This window comes from Euprymna scolopes, chromosome 22 (genome assembly GCF_053919585.1).
Source record: "Euprymna scolopes isolate OS-2025 chromosome 22, ASM5391958v1, whole genome shotgun sequence".
Classification (NCBI taxonomy): domain Eukaryota; kingdom Metazoa; phylum Mollusca; class Cephalopoda; order Sepiida; family Sepiolidae; genus Euprymna; species Euprymna scolopes.
The window spans coordinates 5085129-5102661 of NC_136503.1; the positions used below are offsets into that span (position 1 = coordinate 5085129).

A 17533-nucleotide genomic window follows, 5' to 3' on the forward strand; every position below is an offset into this window, starting at 1 on the left:
ATTTTTAATATGACTAATAATATTTTTATCAGAATTCCATGGATCAATTCTGCTAAAATTTTGATAGTTTTTAAAGCAACTTTGTTTTTTGTCCATTAAAAGCCACCTGGTGTCAAAATATATTGAGCAAAACACAACTTCATATGACGCAACTAATACAACAAAAATTTAAGCTGTTGCAAATTTTCTGAATGCGGAATACTTTCTTGTTTTGTTAAACCATCAGGAAAGATAAATTTTTTAAAAATTTCAACATTTTAAAGATCAGGTTTGTTTTTGCTCTTTATTTTATAATTCATACAAACTATGGATTTATTTTTTATTCAAAAAAGATCAATATAAAGTCGTTGGCATTTTTCTGAATTACAAACGTCAAGGGACCAAGGTCAATGGAGAAGATAACAAAATTCTGAGTTAAATAATTGAGGTTAACATGTTTGATATTCCTCAGCACTAATACACATTTTAACACCACAGATTAAATTTTTATCTGGAATGTTTGATGAGAATGACCCTACAGTTAGCTAGAACACTGAGACAAATTGATTAGTTAACTAATCGACTAATAGTAGAACGGGAAACGTAAATGCATGGTGACATTCAATGCTACTAAGACTAAGCTTCTTTCCTGCAACAATTACAAGAAAATCTCGACCACTAATTACTACGACTAATAACACCCTACCTGAGAGTTTGTTTAAACTCCTCAGCTTAAAATTCACAGAAAACATGAATTAGAACAAATGCATTGAAAACATTGCCAAGGCTGCTGCAAAGAAGGTGGGCTCCCTTTACTATGCTAGAAAACCAGTCTCCTGCATCTATCCAAAGATACTATTCACCCATGCATGTAGTATTGTTGCGTCATCCAGGCAGGTGTATTTGCCACAAGTCTCTCAGTCTTAGAGTTCAAAAAAGAGTCTCCAACCTAATATATTCCTCACTATCTACTAAGTTCTAGCTTCTGTCTCATCACCACAGTTTTACATCCCTGTGCTTGTTTTACAAGTACTTTCAAAAAATGTGCTCCAATGAACTTGCTGCATGGGTGCCTCTGCATGGTAAATAACTCTGACATCTCAGTCAGAAAAATCCCACCCCTTCACAGTAGAGATACCCAGGTGTTGGAAAGCTTTCTACTCAAACTGTTAGCCTTTGAAATTCCCTTCTCCCTGCCCAGGTTTCTCTGACTGTATCAGCATGCAGAATTTTTAATGTAATGTGAACAAATATCTTGCTGTCCAACTTCCTGCTGAAAATGCTCCTAATTCACAGCAGGTCCTTATATATATCCAGTTGCCATGTTTGGATCGCCTTTCAACAACAAAAATAAAAGCTTCAGAATGATGCCGTATTTATTTAACTAAAAATGTTAGGCCAATCCCCGCCTCGTTTTATCATTCTTATGACTAAAGCAACAACTGCGAGTATTAAATCTGCCAATCTTATGGTAACATGATCTATTCTCAGAAATTCAGACATAGTGCAGCATCAGACAAAGCCAGACTCTTTGCCAAAACCTTTGCAGCTAATTCTACCCTATATGACCAAGGCCGTCATCCCCCCCCCCTTATTTCCGCCTGTATCAGAAAACACGCAATGCGACATGCAAATATATGTGCGTGATGTTGTCAAGCTAATCAAAAATCTTGATTCAAGTAAAGCAACTGGCCCTGATGGCATTCCAATTATAGTGCTGAAAAAGCTTCAACCAGAACTAGCTCCCATACTTACAAAGCTGTTTAAGTGTTGTCTTAAGGAGAATTGCTTCCCAACATTCTGGAAAACCTCATCAATATGCCCTGTATTTAAGAATTCTGGTGATTGGTCATCTTCCTCTCGGTACAGACCAATTAGTCTTTTGTGTGTCATGAGTAAGTTGCTGGAATCTGTTAAATAGAGAAGTAGTCAACACCTCAGCAAAAATAATCTTCTTAGTGACGAAATACGGTTTCCGTTCTGCTAGATCTACAGCAGATATGCTAATGGTTATATTTCATAGAATTAGTGAATCTCTTCACGGAGGCTTCCATTCTAGAGCAATTGCTCTTGACATACCAAAGGCCTTTGATATGGTATGGCATAAAGGTCTACTTCACAAGATCTCCAGCTATGGTATAGCTGGAAATGTTTTCTCAATTATTAAATCATTTCTGTCAGATAGATTCAAAAGAGTAGTGGTTGATGAGCAGAAATCAGAAGCTTATAGCATTAATGCTGGAGTCCCTCAGGGGTTCATCCTGGGCCCAACTCTCTTCCTGATCTATATCAATGATCTCCCAAATAACACCCTAAGATCATTCGTTAACATTTATGCTGACGACACTACCATCTATGGCAACACATCAAAGGCTGGAAATGATAAAGTTCTCTCTGACTCTCTCTTCTCTGATCTTCAGCACATGGTACAATGGAGAAAGCGGTGGCTGGTTACTTTTAATGCATCTAAAACCAAGCTCCTATCTTTAGATCATTACTGCTCTGATCCTCATCTGGCATCAGTTGAAATGAATGGCTCTCGTCTTAGGGAGGCTGCATGTTTTGACAAGCTTCTAGGCTTGATCTTTACTCCTGATCTGAAATGGAGCACATGCATCAAATCCGTTGCCAAGGCCGCTGGAAAAATAGTAGGATCCTTCTACTGCTCCAGTAGATATCTCACTCCCGATGCAATTCTCTACCTATATAAAAACCAGGTACAGCCAATGATGGAGTACTGTTGTCAAATCTGGGCAGCAGCTGCAAGAAGCAGCTTATCCCGCCTGGACAGAGTTCAAAATAGACTTCATAGCTTAGTGGAGGATACCCTTTTCTCTTCCCTGCAACCTCTTTCCCACAGAAGAGACGTTGCGAGCCTGTCTCTGCTTTATCATTATTCTCATGGCAAGTGCTCATCTGAGCTTCAATCTATGGTTCTCTCTCGTCAAATTTTCACGAAAAACACTCGTCTAGCTGAAACCACTATCCAATAATTCCCCACACTCCTTATCTGTGCCTAAAGCCAAACGTAGATTCCATGAACAAAGCTTTCTTAGAACTGCACACCTGTGGAACTCTCTTCCGTTTGCCTGCATTCCAGCTGACTACAATTTGATTGTCTTCAAGTCCAATGTAAACAAGTTCTTGATGAACCATCCCCCAAGTAATCCAATTTACAAAATTTCTACTACTTATGTATACCCATTAACCCTTATCCTCGAGTGGCCTCCGGGCCTTGATAAGTGGTGACTCCTTTGTAAAACAAAAAAAAAAACTATACTATAATTGCGAAATCCAAGAATTTTAATATTGAATTTCAAGTCAAACCAATGGTTTTTACTTAATTGTCATGTTACAGTAATGAATATATCCGAAAGTTGCGAAAAATAATAAAGTAGATAAAGTTAAAACATTTTTTGACAAAAATTAGGGAAAATAAAATATCTGGCTAAAAATCACCAGGGTTCCAAGGGGAGGTAAAAACCATGTAACTATTGCCAATTTTTTAATGACTTGTGCGTTCATAATCATAAATATTAGCTACTTGCCTTGTTTTTAACATAACTGAGTTATTTCCCTTGTTATATCATATGTTCTCAAAATAATATGGCGAGGGTTTTTATGGTAAAGATTGAAAACTCGTGTATTTTTATTAATTTTTTTAATAATGCAGTAATATTTAAGTATTTCTGACATGCCAGTTAAGTAGATATGATTGCTTTTAATTGAAATTGACACAAAAAAATCAGTAGATACTATTTATTTTTGTTTTAAATCAATTTTTACATTTTCCTAATTTCGCTATTATAGTGTAGTTGCACCTATAATGTTCGTTTGAAACCTATACCTTGCGCAGATACTATTTTATGTAACATACAGACAATATGAAAAGGAAAATAATTTCTTTATCATTTTATAAAGAAATATTCCATCTTCAATTTTTATATCGAAATAAAAAAATGTAGCAGGAGTTCACATTTTCAATTCCTTTCGATAGATCAAATATTTTGCATTTACAAACTCTTTTTTATTATCATCATTATAGATAAGGTTGTTAATAGTTTGCTTGCAACCATGAAAACTATAATCTCGGGATCTAGCATTTCTTATTAATGATGAAAGATATTAAAGGCATGTGTACTCATGTCTACGTAGATTTGCCTCAAACATTTCAGAATGCATACTCATTGGAATATCTAAAGTTTGGATTCATTTTCTATTTTGAAATAACATTCTTGAATAAGGTGATTTATACATATTTTCAGGGAATGATTGTTTTGATTTTAATGTAATAGATTCTTTTGTCTTGCAATATCATTTTATTTTCTTGACAAATATTTAACATTTGTGTTCAAATGCTCATTTCTCAAAAGGAATTGACTTGATTTTCAAGAAATTATCATCTATTTCTAAATTGCAAGTGAAAATTCAAATTGATTTTTTTTCTTTACAGTCACATTTTTAAAGATAAATTTGTTTCGAAATTACCAAAGTGTTCATGTTTATCTATATGAAAAAATATTTTGTTTCTGAATTTTTTTAGATGAGGATTGATTAATCGTGATATTTGGATTCATCGGACTATTGTTCTCATCTGGAGTGTCATTTTCATAATGTTTCATCTTGAGTGTCATTTTCATAATGTTTCATCTTGAGTGTCATTTTCATAATGTTTCATCTTGAGTGTCATTTTCATAATGTTTCATCTTGAGTGTCATTTTCATAATGTTTCATCTTGAGTGTCATTTTCATAATGTTTCAGTCGATGTAATCTCCAACCTTTATTAGGTGTACCTTTTCAAACTCTGGAAATCTTTTTGTCAAACTCGGAAATGTGCACTGAATTTCAAATAGAAGCCTTTATTTATTTCAGAGGTAGCATGTTCTCATTCCATCAGCCATGACTGGGGAAAAGAGATCCTAAGTAATGCACAATTGATTTTCAGTCGCTCGCACTGAATCTTCAGGCAAATATCATTTTACAACTGAATTCTTCCAAATACTCTAACCATTGAGGTCGTGTTCTAAGGATTCTGCCATTACTTTTAATATGTGCACATCCGTTTTTCCCTCAGATAAGTATCCAAAACTACACTTATAATTTTTTACTTCTGGCAATAAACATTGCTACCTAGTATCTTGAACAGACAAAAGATTGCTGCCATATCAATCAATAGAACCCTGGGATGCCGCATTAAAAATTAGTAACAAAATACAGTACAGTATATAATACACATGTATATAACCAAATAACAATATAAATAACACCGTAAGGCGGGGCAAATACTTTAACCAGGGGTCGGGAAAACATCGTATTTTACATCATGATCTGAAAAAACGTATCCTAGGGCCACCGTATCCCGGGGTTGTATTGTATTACAACCCAACTTTGAGATGTTTGAAGATCCATAATTATTTGTGCATTTTGCAGGAGAGAATTTATTTTTATAGGATTCTTTTTTTTTTTTTTTTTTTTTAATGTTCAACCTTTTTGTTTATGAATCTAAATATATTACTTTTCCATCTGTCACATGTAGATTGTCACAGTTTTTTTTTGTTCTTTGTTTTTTTAGGTATGAAATGAAATTATCGATTGCTCTTTACTTCTCCCCTTCACATATTTCGTATAATTTAAGCATTTAGTTTTTTATAGTTTAAATTTTTTTGTAAGTTTTGAATTGTTTAGCTATTGATAATTTACCGGTAATTATACGTCTTATAGCATTATTGCATTAAAGTGAGGTCTTATATTCGCATTCCGGAATATTTATTTCGTCATTATTACTTAAAATTTATATTGCTCTCTTGTTTTTATTAAAAACTTATTCTGCGCACGCGCGTGTGTGTGTGTGTATGTATATATATATATATATATATATATATAGGAGAGAGCGAGAGATATATAAATTGTCTAAACTCGGAGAGTTGAGTATTCTACTAAAAATCTCTGGATCTTGCTTGTATCTTGTCTTCGTGCACGCTGAGTGATATCACAAACCTACCATTCATCCTTTATGACGTTATTCTGTATTCCTTGATAAATCATTTGCAAAACGGATATTACATAATATGTATAACAAATACTAATTAAGTATGTTAGGGGTTGTCTACTAAATAATAAAGTTTCCTGCAGTTTCAAGGTTTATCCACGTTTTAAAATGCTGAATGCAATCGGGTATTTGAAGGAAGGGATTTTGAAATAGTCCAATGCTTTTACACCTTTAAACTGATTCAGCAAAATTGATTCTAAAAAAAAAATTTTTTTTTAAGTTTAGAAGAATCGGCCGTTTTTAAGTTAGACTGCTATAGCATTGCATCTGACAGATATTTCACTCAGTCTAATCAATGAGTCTTTGTTGTTTACATAAAAAAAATCCAATCGATTTACTCCGTTACATATTTTATCAAACGTGATATTTTTTTCAATAGCACAAACTTTGCAAGATTCATCATTCATTTTTATTAGATAATAATGCAGCGTTTATTAGAAATGGAAAATTCAAATTTGTGTCTAGAATTTCTGGGTATGTATTTCTTTTTACCTTTATATAACAAGGTTTCAAGAATTAAATTCACATACTTAAACATAATCACGATTTCATTACAGTTTTCTGCTAAAAATATTAAAAACACACTTGAATAATTCATGTGGATTTTGAACAACTCTTAACTCGCATTCTTCACATGTTTTTTTTTTGTTTTGTTTTTTTAAATTTCCAACAAATTATTCAGGCGTGTTATAATTATGTTGACAAATTGAAATAACCCAATTCTTTTTTTTTTTTTTTTTTTTTTTTTAAATCACAATTCAAAAGTCAAACATCAAACTTGTCCTTTGGATATCAATTTGTCATTCACAAATCAAATGTAACGGCATAAAAAAAAAAAAAAAAAAAACTTTGAATAGCTTATATATGGTGATGGACTCTCCTGTCGATTTCGACGTATGAGCTTCCGCCACAACTGTTAAGTTGCTCGGAAATCCACACAGATGATTTGTTTATAGTGATGAAAGCAACCACACTTTTTTTTATTACTGCTAAACCTTGTCAATGTAGACGACTGCCACAAGACAAAGCATACAGTACAACACAGGTTTTTAGATCAGAGTTACCGTCTCCTAGATGCATGTCTTAACGAAGACTGGGGTGCATACTGCATCTCTCCTCGTGAGTTAATGTGTTCCCAGATACCAATCTGAAAATTTCTACGACTGGTAATTTTTTTATATATATATATATAACGGTAGTTTCTTTTATATATCTATATATCTATAAAAGTGAAATTGTCTGTGTGTGTTTGTGTGTGTACGTTTCCCTACCAAACTACTCTGTCAATTTTAGGTCTACAGACTCGAGATTTGACATAAGGGGTATTGAGATTTGGGGAATTTTTTTTAATCAGTTTTCGACTAGAAATTAGCTGTCAAGGGGTCAAAGTTCAATAATTTGACCTTTGAAAACTCTACCAAACTCCTCTGCCAATTTTGGGTCTAAACACTTAAATTTTTATATGTAGGTTACTTGGACATGGATCAAACTTTTTAATTTGATTTAAGTCCAAAACAAATGTTAAGGGGTTAAAATTGGGGTCAGTTTTAAAAAAATTGATCTCTGCGGTCTCTACCAAACTACTCAGACAATTTTTAGTCTAAACATTTGAAATGTTGCATAAAGTGTATTCAGACATAGGGCAAACTTTTTAATCGGCTTTTGGCTGAAAATCTGGCTGCTAAGGGGTCAAAAGTTCAAAAGATTTGACCTTTGCAGTCTCTAGCAAACTATTCAGCCAATTTTGGGTCTAAACATTTGAAATTTTACATAAAGGGTATTCAGACATGCAGCAAGCTTTTTAATCAGTTTTGGGGCGAACATTTGGTTGCCAAGAGGTCAAAGTTAAGAGTTGATCGTTGCAGACTCTACCAAACTCCTCCACCAATTTTGGATCTAAACACTTGAAATTTTAGATGTAGGTTACCTAGACAGGAGTCAAACTTTTTAATATATATATATATATATAAAGAACAAGTAGTTAATAAAACATGTTTAAAAAAACACTTTGAAAAAGAGTTAAGAACATATTTAATTTAAAAAAAAAAACACTAAATAAGTGGATAGTCCTTAATCTGCGGAGTTTCGAAGAAATACTTTCCTTCTCATCAGAGGGTAGGATTTAGCAAAATACGGGATTGGATTTTGCTTGCAAAAGTATTAAATGAAACTACAAGTAAGTCATAGATCTTACTTGATAACAAAAAGTGAAGCAGAGGGAATAAGGTGAATAAAATGATTTCACGTGAATGGATAGTCTGGTGAAGGGTAAAATTTCCAATGACGGTAAAATCCAAAGATGTAGAATCCAAGAAAGTTAGTTAAATTTCCATTCGCACAAGTAAAATCCAAGGGAATCGCGTAATTGGAAGATGATCCAAAGTAATCCAAAAGGCAGAAATCCATGGAATAATTCACAAATAGGTACAAGGAAGGAAAAGGGAAAGAATTTCAATTCTTTCCCTTTTAGTGGTAATATAAATAAAAAATGGTTTTATATATATATAATGGTAATTTCTTTGAAACCAAGCAAAACTGAAAAATGCATTGGTGGCTTTAAATTGTCGATTTGAAAATTCATATAAATTAAGGCGCCATTATAATTAATAATAATCCGTTATAATTTTATTACAATTCGGAATGCATTTTCTGATCAAGCTATTTATCAAATTTTACTTTCAACTATTATTCAATAAAAAAAATTAATCTAGTAAAGAAAATCAAAACATAAGTTAAAAATACTGTAGAAAAATTCACATAACAAGACTCCTTGGTAAGGTCATGTGATTAAAATGTTGAAAATTAAATATGGAAAAGTTCAAAAGACATCTGGTCATGGTGATATTTATACCAGGCTTGGCAAAACTGCAACTTGGTGGGGGGGTGGAGACATGAGAAAATAAAAACTATTGTTAAATAATTAACTGAGAAAAGTTTTAGTATAGAATTTCTTAGTATCCCAGTTGTTAGTCATAAGCAATTCTACATTTTATTAGGAAGCAGGTTACAATGGATTTATTTAATAAAAACCAAAAAAAAAACACTTTATTCACTATGAATTTGACACAGTTTAGATATTTCAAAAATGAGTAAATTCTTTTGACTAATTAATTATAGAAAATAATAACAAGGCTATCTGGCGTTGCTCGGGAGCCCCCTCCCCCCTCCCAAAAAAAATAGAAGGGATTAAAAAAGTGTAAAACATCTTTATATTAAAACTCCTATCTACCCCTCTCAATCTCTTTCTCCATCTCTCCCCACCCCTCTTTCACCTAAAAACATTAAATTGCTTCGGTCTAGAAAGATTGCATCGAAAAACACTGTCAGTGCTTTATTTCTTCACAAACTTTAAAAAACTCTTTTTAAAAAAATTATTTTTTAAATTATCAAACTCAAAGTAAAAAAGTAGTTTAATAAAATGAAAGCAAACAAAATATGAAAGGATTTTCTATTTTTTGAAAGGGAATATGAACTCTCTATGCAATTCTACGTTCATTATTCCACTAGCATTTTGTGGAATTCAACAAAACGTAAGGTTAAAAAAATGACAGCACTATTAAAAACTATCAAGTATTTATATATTACACATAAAAAAGAGCCTCTGCTCTATCGTTATTTTTATGGCAAGTGTTCATCTGAACTCCAATCTATGGTTTCCCCTTTGCCAAACTTTCATGAAAAATACTCATCTGACTGAAAGCACTATCAATAATTTCCCCAACTCTTTATCTGTGCCTAAACCTAAATGTGGATTCCATGAACAAAGCTTTTTTCTTAGAAATGCACACCTGTTTTCCAACTGACTACAGTACGATCATTTACAAGTCCAATGTAAACAAGTTCTTGATTAGCCATCCCCTTAAGTAATCCAATTTATCGAATTTCCACTATTAACGAGTACTACAACATTTTCCCATTGACTACTGTACACTCATTAATACTTATCCTCGAATCGCCTCCTGGCTTTAATAAGTGGTGACTCCTTTGTAAAAAAAAAGTTTTTTTTAAATAAATAAAATAATTTTTTAATTATTTTTCATATGAAACTTAATGATGTATGCCGATATACCTTATAAATTTCGAATTATTCTAAGTTAACTTTGATGAGTCATATCTTCAGTTCTAGTTGTCATAAAACCCCACTTCACATGACACTGCAACCGGTTGTCTGGGCTTAAATAGCATATGAAATGTCAAGAAGGTTAAATCAAATTTAAGCCCGTCGATTTTCATCAGAATGTAAAGTATGAAATGTGTTTCCTTTTCTGGTTCGTCAGTTTTGAGTGTTTTCCATTTTAAACTTGGATAATAAAAATGTTTAAAGGCATATGAAATTAACATTATTGGAATGCTAATTTCATTCGCTTTCCATCCGTATCATTGTTTTAAAAAATTGACCCGCAAATAAGAAAGGTATGATTGGTTTAAGCACATTAGGTGTGTAGTTTTGGTGATTTCCATCCAAAAAACGTTTTCTGAAGAAGAAAGAAATTGTATAAAAAGCTAAAATAAAAACTATATTTTAATGCAAGTATCTTCACTTGTGTTATTTTGAGAATGGTCAAAGCTTCAAGAAAACAACTTGTTCATCATGCGGCACAGAAGAAATCCATTTAATGCCATGCATTTGATGATGGAAAGTTCAATACGGAGTTGATGGAAAGGAATTAGAAAATGCTTATGCTCTTCTGGTAGTATCAGACACTGGCAACTTATTTTTAGAGTCAAATTCCTTCTAGTAAAGTTTTTAAATGAAGAGATTCATTCTTGCTGATTACGACGACAATGTTACTTTTTATTTTATTATGGCTTTTTTTGTATTTCTGATTATGATTTGTATTTGTTAATTCTGTAATTTAATGAAAATTTTCGTTTTTATCTTTTCAGAACCTTTACAGGTGACTGTTGATGATGAGAAGGAAAAAGAAAAAGCCCCACTCGAACGGAAGAAGAGCAAACCCCAACCAGTGGGAACCATTCCATATGAGGTAGGCACATTTTCTACATTAATTAGCAAGACTCTAGTCAGATTCGGTACTTGCTTTCTTCACTTACCTGTATAACTTACTGTGATGTTAATGGTTTTGATGCTACCAGATCAGACTGAAGGCATTAACTTCCTGACTTAAATGCACCAAACATTGAGTTTTTCCCTTTTCTTTTGCAAAACTCAATCATGTTCTGCAAAGTCATAAACAAGATCTACAGTTTTTCTCTACAAAACAAATTAAACACCATTAATAAATATTTGAAGCATGACTTACCAGATTCGACATTAAATAATGCAAAAAAGATTGATATGCCATATAACAAAACATCCGAACCAACTGGTAATAATTTTAAAATAATTATTATATGTAAGGTTTAATAAAATTATTTTTTTTAAATTGTATTTTACCTTTAATAAAAATAATTTCATGTTAGCTAAATACTCTTTAAATAAATGAAAAAAAAAAGTTTAAATGTATTTACTGGAAAAATATAAATCTTTCCAAAATAGCCTTGCAATCTAAAAAAAAAAAAAAAAATGTACAAAAAAGAACAATTTTTTTTTTCTTTTTTTATATAATCAACATTTGAGCATTGTGGGATGACATCGTAATAGTCAGTTGTTGAGTTGAATAATAGCTAGAAAAATGCCAAAACATCCAAGTGGTCTCTCAGAGATTCTTCCTGCAAATATAAATGAAAAGATTGTCAGCTAAATATTTTTTTTAATGAAATATCACTTTTTAATTTATTTTATGTCAATAAACATTGTTCCAAATTTTCCATCAGTCGCATTTTTTTAATGAAATTGCAGAATTTGTCTCATTGTGACATATTAGAAATCTGAAATACTTTTAGAAATGGAAAAGATTACAGTAATTGTAAATAATACATTCCCAACAAATAAAGCAGATGCCATGAACTTGAGAAAACTGGAGATCTTTAGTCTGATATTCTATTTAGACTTATAAATAGAGCTTAAAACATTACCTTAACAAAATAATTATAGATTTGATGTGACGTCATAGGTTTATGATTTGTCTTGCTTCAAAACCTGAATTCAAAGATAAACGATAATAAATAAATGAAAGAATAAACATAATCAATAGCATTGGAAATTATTTTAATAATTGAAAGCAATTTATTTTACTTCAACCGTGTATAAACATTAAGAACAATTTAAGATAAATTGGAATTTGGGCTGTTAGTCTTCATAATTCTAATTTATTTCAAACTATAACAATGAAATTTGTATTAAAATTACATTAAAATAAAAAGGCTAAAAAAAATAGGTTTTTCAAACTGGGATGACATAATTTGATTTTTTGGAACAATTCATTTTAAAATAAATTGTTGAAATCTTAACACAAGTTATTTTTCAATTACTGCAAAAAAGCACTTGTGCTTAATCAATGTACGTGCCCCCGACTAACCCTAACCCCCGACTAACTTTATAAGCAGCAAAATCTCCCCCCTTTACTGTTGAGGTTCATAAATGTCAGAAAGCCTGCTACTCTAATAGTTTCTCCTCTCGGACAGCAAGACTTGGAAATTCCCTCCTTCTTACTTGCTTTCCTGACTTACTAAACTGCAGAAGTTGAAATATAATCTAAACAAACATCTCACTGCTCAACTCCCCTATTAGACGTGATCCCAAATAGTAGCCCCTTTTCGAGTGGTAATATGTCTTGTTTGGTGGTGAAAAAAGGGGTTAAAAAAAATTGCATTTCATCTTTGACAATCAGACGAATTCATTTTTTAAAATGGGTTTGAAAGGTAATTATACAGATAATGTGTCATTTTCAAGGTTAACATGTCTCTAACACTTTCAACGCACATATGCTAAATTAAAGGAATTTAATTCAACCAAACATCATAGTAATAGTATTAATAGTAGTAATGTTAAATGTTTTCTTTGTCTATGTAGACAAAAAGCAAATGACAGCTGATATTATAAGAAACTTAGCAAATTTTGTATTAGAAAATCGTGTATAAAAACTCAAAATGAATATTTTACTTTTATTTTAATATGAAACTATTGTGTAAATTTCTTACATTTCATAGGATTTGAGTCTCAAAAAAATATTTTCAATGAAGAAAACAACCAAGGGATTTTATGCAGTTTAGCTCATAAATTTATTAATAACAATTAATAAAAGTTACTTGTCTCTTGATTTTTTTTTTTTCAACTAACATTCATCATCAGAAATGACAATGAACATAATGAGACAGCAATATATATATATATATATATATGTGTGTGTGTGTGCATTTGTGATGGTTGTTGTAAATTGCATCAAATCTTTCAAAAATGTATATAAAAACAAAAATCGGCCATTTTTGACTCATCAATCATTCATAAGCAACTCTTACTAAAATTTACCAAAAATAGAAGTTTTTTTCTTTAGAAAAAAATGCAGCAAATTGTGAATTATTTATTTTAATTCTTTAACAAGAAAAATGGAAATTTGGAATGCACGCATCAATGATATTGTACAAAAATAACTTGCAGTTTTCTCTTTCTCAGTCGAGCAGGAGGGAGAAGGGGAGGTACATTTTTTTTTAATCCAGCAGACTGTGTTGTCTGTTACAAATTGATTGAATCATTAGAACTTGGTTAATTTCTAAGTTTTTTTGTTTTTTAAATTCCAGCCGCGCAAAAAGTTTAGAAAAATGCCATTAAGTCTGTCCATTTCTATGACTAGCATTCCTTCTTTTTAAATATAGTTTTACTACTCAGAGACTGTTTTGTTGTTAGTTAGTCTGTCAGGGGGTTCGTTAATCTGCCAACTTTTTTTTTTTTTTTCAAATAAATATACATATTAAAAAAATAAAACTACCTCCATTCCAATTTCTGAAAATTCCAATTTTTGAAAATTGGTATGACAATTGTGAAATTTGTGTTTAATAATTGGATTAAATTGACTCCAGAGTTTTGAAGTTATTCAAAGAACACATCCGGCATTTCAGAATTATTGTAGAAGCCTGTGCACTTTTACTTTAAGCCCTACATCCCTTATTACCGTTTCTATTATTTTTTTAGAGTTCTATAATTTTTTAGCTATAAAGCAAATAAAGTAAACTGTTGTATTTCCTTTTTATAAACATTAAGTATGAAATATAAGTATGAAATATAAGTATGAACATTAAGTATGAAATATAAGTATGAACATTAAGTATGAAATATAAGTATGAAATATAAGTACGAATATTAAGTATGAAATATAAGTATGAATATTAAGTATGAATATTAAGTATGAAATATAAGTATGAAATATAAGTATGAATATTAAGTATGAAATATAAGTATGAATATTAAGTATGAAATATAAGTATGAATATTAAGTATGAAATATAAGTATGAATATCAAGTATGAAATATAAGTATGAATATCAAGTATGAAATATAAGTATGAATATAAGTATGAATATCAAGTATGAAATATAAGTATGAATATCAAGTATGAAATATAAGTATGAATATTAAGTATGAAAGCAGGTTTCAAATGTTTTACCTCTTTTTGATCAAAATGAAATACTTATGTTCTGCTTTCATAATATGTACGATTATGTGGGTCTATCTTCAAAATTGTGAAGAGATAGGAATTACAAGTTTGTATATGGATTTTAAATGAATATAAATGCTTAAAAGAGAGTGGAAGATTTTTCTCTTTCAATTCATACCCTTTGCTTAGACAATAAAATGCATATATTTTAAATGAAAACTGAATTTAAAGAAAATAGCGGAAGAAAAAAGTTGAGAAAATATGTTGTACTGTAAATAATGAGCAAACGCACGGACAATAAAAAACATAGAATGATGTTAACACATTTGGATACAGCTGCTAAGCAATTTTATTTCATGTAAAAATTGGTTTATAGAAATCCTGTTTGTCTGATATTTTTAGTTGTCAAAACATTAGTGGTTCAGGGGTAAAGCAGGGGTTCCTGAAACCCCATTAAAAAGCTCAAGTAATTGGTTCCATGACCAATGTGGAATGAGATTGTTATTATAACTGGTTAGACACAAATAATGAGATTGTTATTATAACTGGCTAGACACAAATAATGAGATTGTTATTATAACTGGTTAGACACAAATAATGAGATTGCTATTATAACTGGTTAGACACAAATAATGAGATTGTTATTATAACTGGTTAGACACAAATAATGAGATTGTTATTATAACTGGTTAGACACAAATAATGAGATTGTTATTATAACTGGTTGGACACAAATAATGAGATTGTTATTATAACTGGTTAGACACAAATAAACCAGCAATGGACAAAAACGAATTTAATACGGCGCATTGTACAATGTTTGGACTGGCATAATTCTTGTTCAGAGTTTTCACCAAAAAATTATTCTGTTTCTGAGTTGATTTCATCACGGCAAGATGTCTTTATCCTATTCTGTTCTTGTCCTACATCAGAAAAAGCCAGGTGAAATAGAACTCCAGAGTACCACATTCTGTTTTTGACAAAAGCTCTCCTACCAAACAACTCTCTTTATATTCCAATAAATTGATTTATATTTTAGTGAAAATTTTAGCGTTTTCCATGGAAGATGGTGACCCATTTTTTTTATACAATTCATCAGATATGTACAAAGTTGCTTTCCTCATTGTGGAGTTCTTGACATCATCAAGTTAACAGATTAAACAAGAATTTAGATGACTATAAAAATGACTAAACATAAAAAGATATGATTGCAAATGGTTGGAGTCGGTTGCTGATGGTGCAGAAATGTTGGTGTTTTGTATCTGGTTGATTCATTTCTCCCAATGATGGTGGCCAGATGTTGATGTCCTACTGTGGTTAAAGGGCAACTTAGTAGGCTTGAAAGAAATGCTGAGAAGAAAAAATGGATCAACGGTGTAGCTTATGAATTATACAGAAAAGGCTAGGTTTGTCTTGCAAAGGATTAGTCAGGAAAGAAAAAAGTAAATGCTGATTAATAGGCTCTGTACAAGAACAGCTTTATGAATCCACAAGCAGACAAAGTTGCAAGAATTAGAAGCAGAGCAGATGATCATTTGGATTAATATAGTCAGATTGCACCAATCGTTCTGTTGCTAGACAGAAAAATAAATTGGGAAGTAATTTAATATGGGTCCCAGTCTGATATGAGGCGATGGCTGAGTAGTGATTGACGTTTCTTAGGAGCAGCAATGAATATAATAGTTTTGAAAATTTATTTGCAAAAAAAACAAACAAGAAATGTACAAATTAGACACGAGGCCATTAAAAGTGTAATGAATGAATGTGTATGATCCTCTGTCTATTCTCATTTGACTGCATTTGGGTCTATTCGTCGAAGCACTGATTTTTTAAAAAAAATTTTTTAAAGGGAGTTATCTTATCAAGGCTGGAAGGCCACTTGAAGCTAAGGGTTAAATAGTGTACGGTGGTCACTGAGACAACAGTGTGATGATTGTTAGTGGTAGAAATTGGATAGAATTTGATTATTCGAGGGACGGCTCAACAAGAACTTGTTTATACTGGACTTGAAGATGACCATGTTGTAGTTAGCCAGAAAGCAGGCTAACAGAACAGAGTTCCACAGGTGGGCAGTTCTAGGAAATCAGCTTTGTTAATGGAATTTGCAATTTGATGTAGACACAGATAGAGAGAAATTGTTGTTAGTGGTTGTAGATAGACGAGTGCTTTTTGTGAAAGTTTAGCAGGGGGATCATAGATTGAAGCTCAGATGAGCACTTGTCATGAAAATAAAGATAAAGCAGAGACAGGCTTGTAATATCTCTTCTGTGAGAAAGAGGTTGCAGGAAGGAGAAAAAGGTATCACCTACTAGGTTTCAAAGTCTATTTTGAACTCTGTCAAGGCAGGATAGGATGCTTTCAGCGGCTGTATTTTAAGGCATATTTTGCTTTATACAGGTAGAGGATTGCAGTGGGTATAAGATACCTTCTGGAGCGGTAAAATGATAACAATTTTTTCAGAGACATTGAGTACATATTTGATGTAAGTCTTCCATTTCGGGTCAAAAATGAGGGTCAGTTCCAGAAGCTTGTCGAAGCATAGTGGTTCTTTGAGATGAGATCCATTCATATCAATTGCGGCCAAGTGGAGATGAGAGCAGTTATAGCGAAAAGACGGAAGCTTAATTTAAGATGCATTAAAATTAACCAGTCACTTTTTGCCCTTTTGCACCACATGCTCAAGATTGTAGAAGAGTCTCGGTTAGATCATGGTCGTTGCTGGCCTTTGAAGTGTTGCCATAGATGGTAGTTTTGTCAACGAATGAGATTTGGGAGATTATTGATGAAGGAAGAGTTTGGTCCAAGATGTATCCTTGAAGCATGCTAGCATTAATACTTAAAATTTCGGACTTCTGCCTATCGACAACTACTTGTATAAACCTATCAGAGAGAAAAGATTTGATGATTGAGAAGACATTTACAGATAATCCATATCTGGAAATCTTGTGGAAATAAACCATTACAGGAAACCCTATTAAATGATTTTGATATGTCAAGAGCTATTGCTCT

General features: G+C 31.8%; 1 protein-coding gene across 50 annotated transcripts in view; it reads left to right on the forward strand.

The window, feature by feature from the left end:
• Window positions 1-17533, forward strand: part of LOC145243857 (oxidation resistance protein 1-like) — an 886868-nt gene that overhangs the window by 543424 nt on the left and 325911 nt on the right. For all 50 annotated transcript variants that reach the window (XR_013862960.1, XR_013862953.1, XR_013862955.1 and 47 more), the window contains one exon: window positions 10917-11017. Coding sequence is in view for 37 of the 50 variants with exons in the window: in XM_080106914.1 (XP_079963040.1) it covers window positions 10917-11017 (101 nt within the window). In the remaining 13 variants the exon portion in view is untranslated. The remainder of the gene's footprint in view (window positions 1-10916; window positions 11018-17533) is intronic.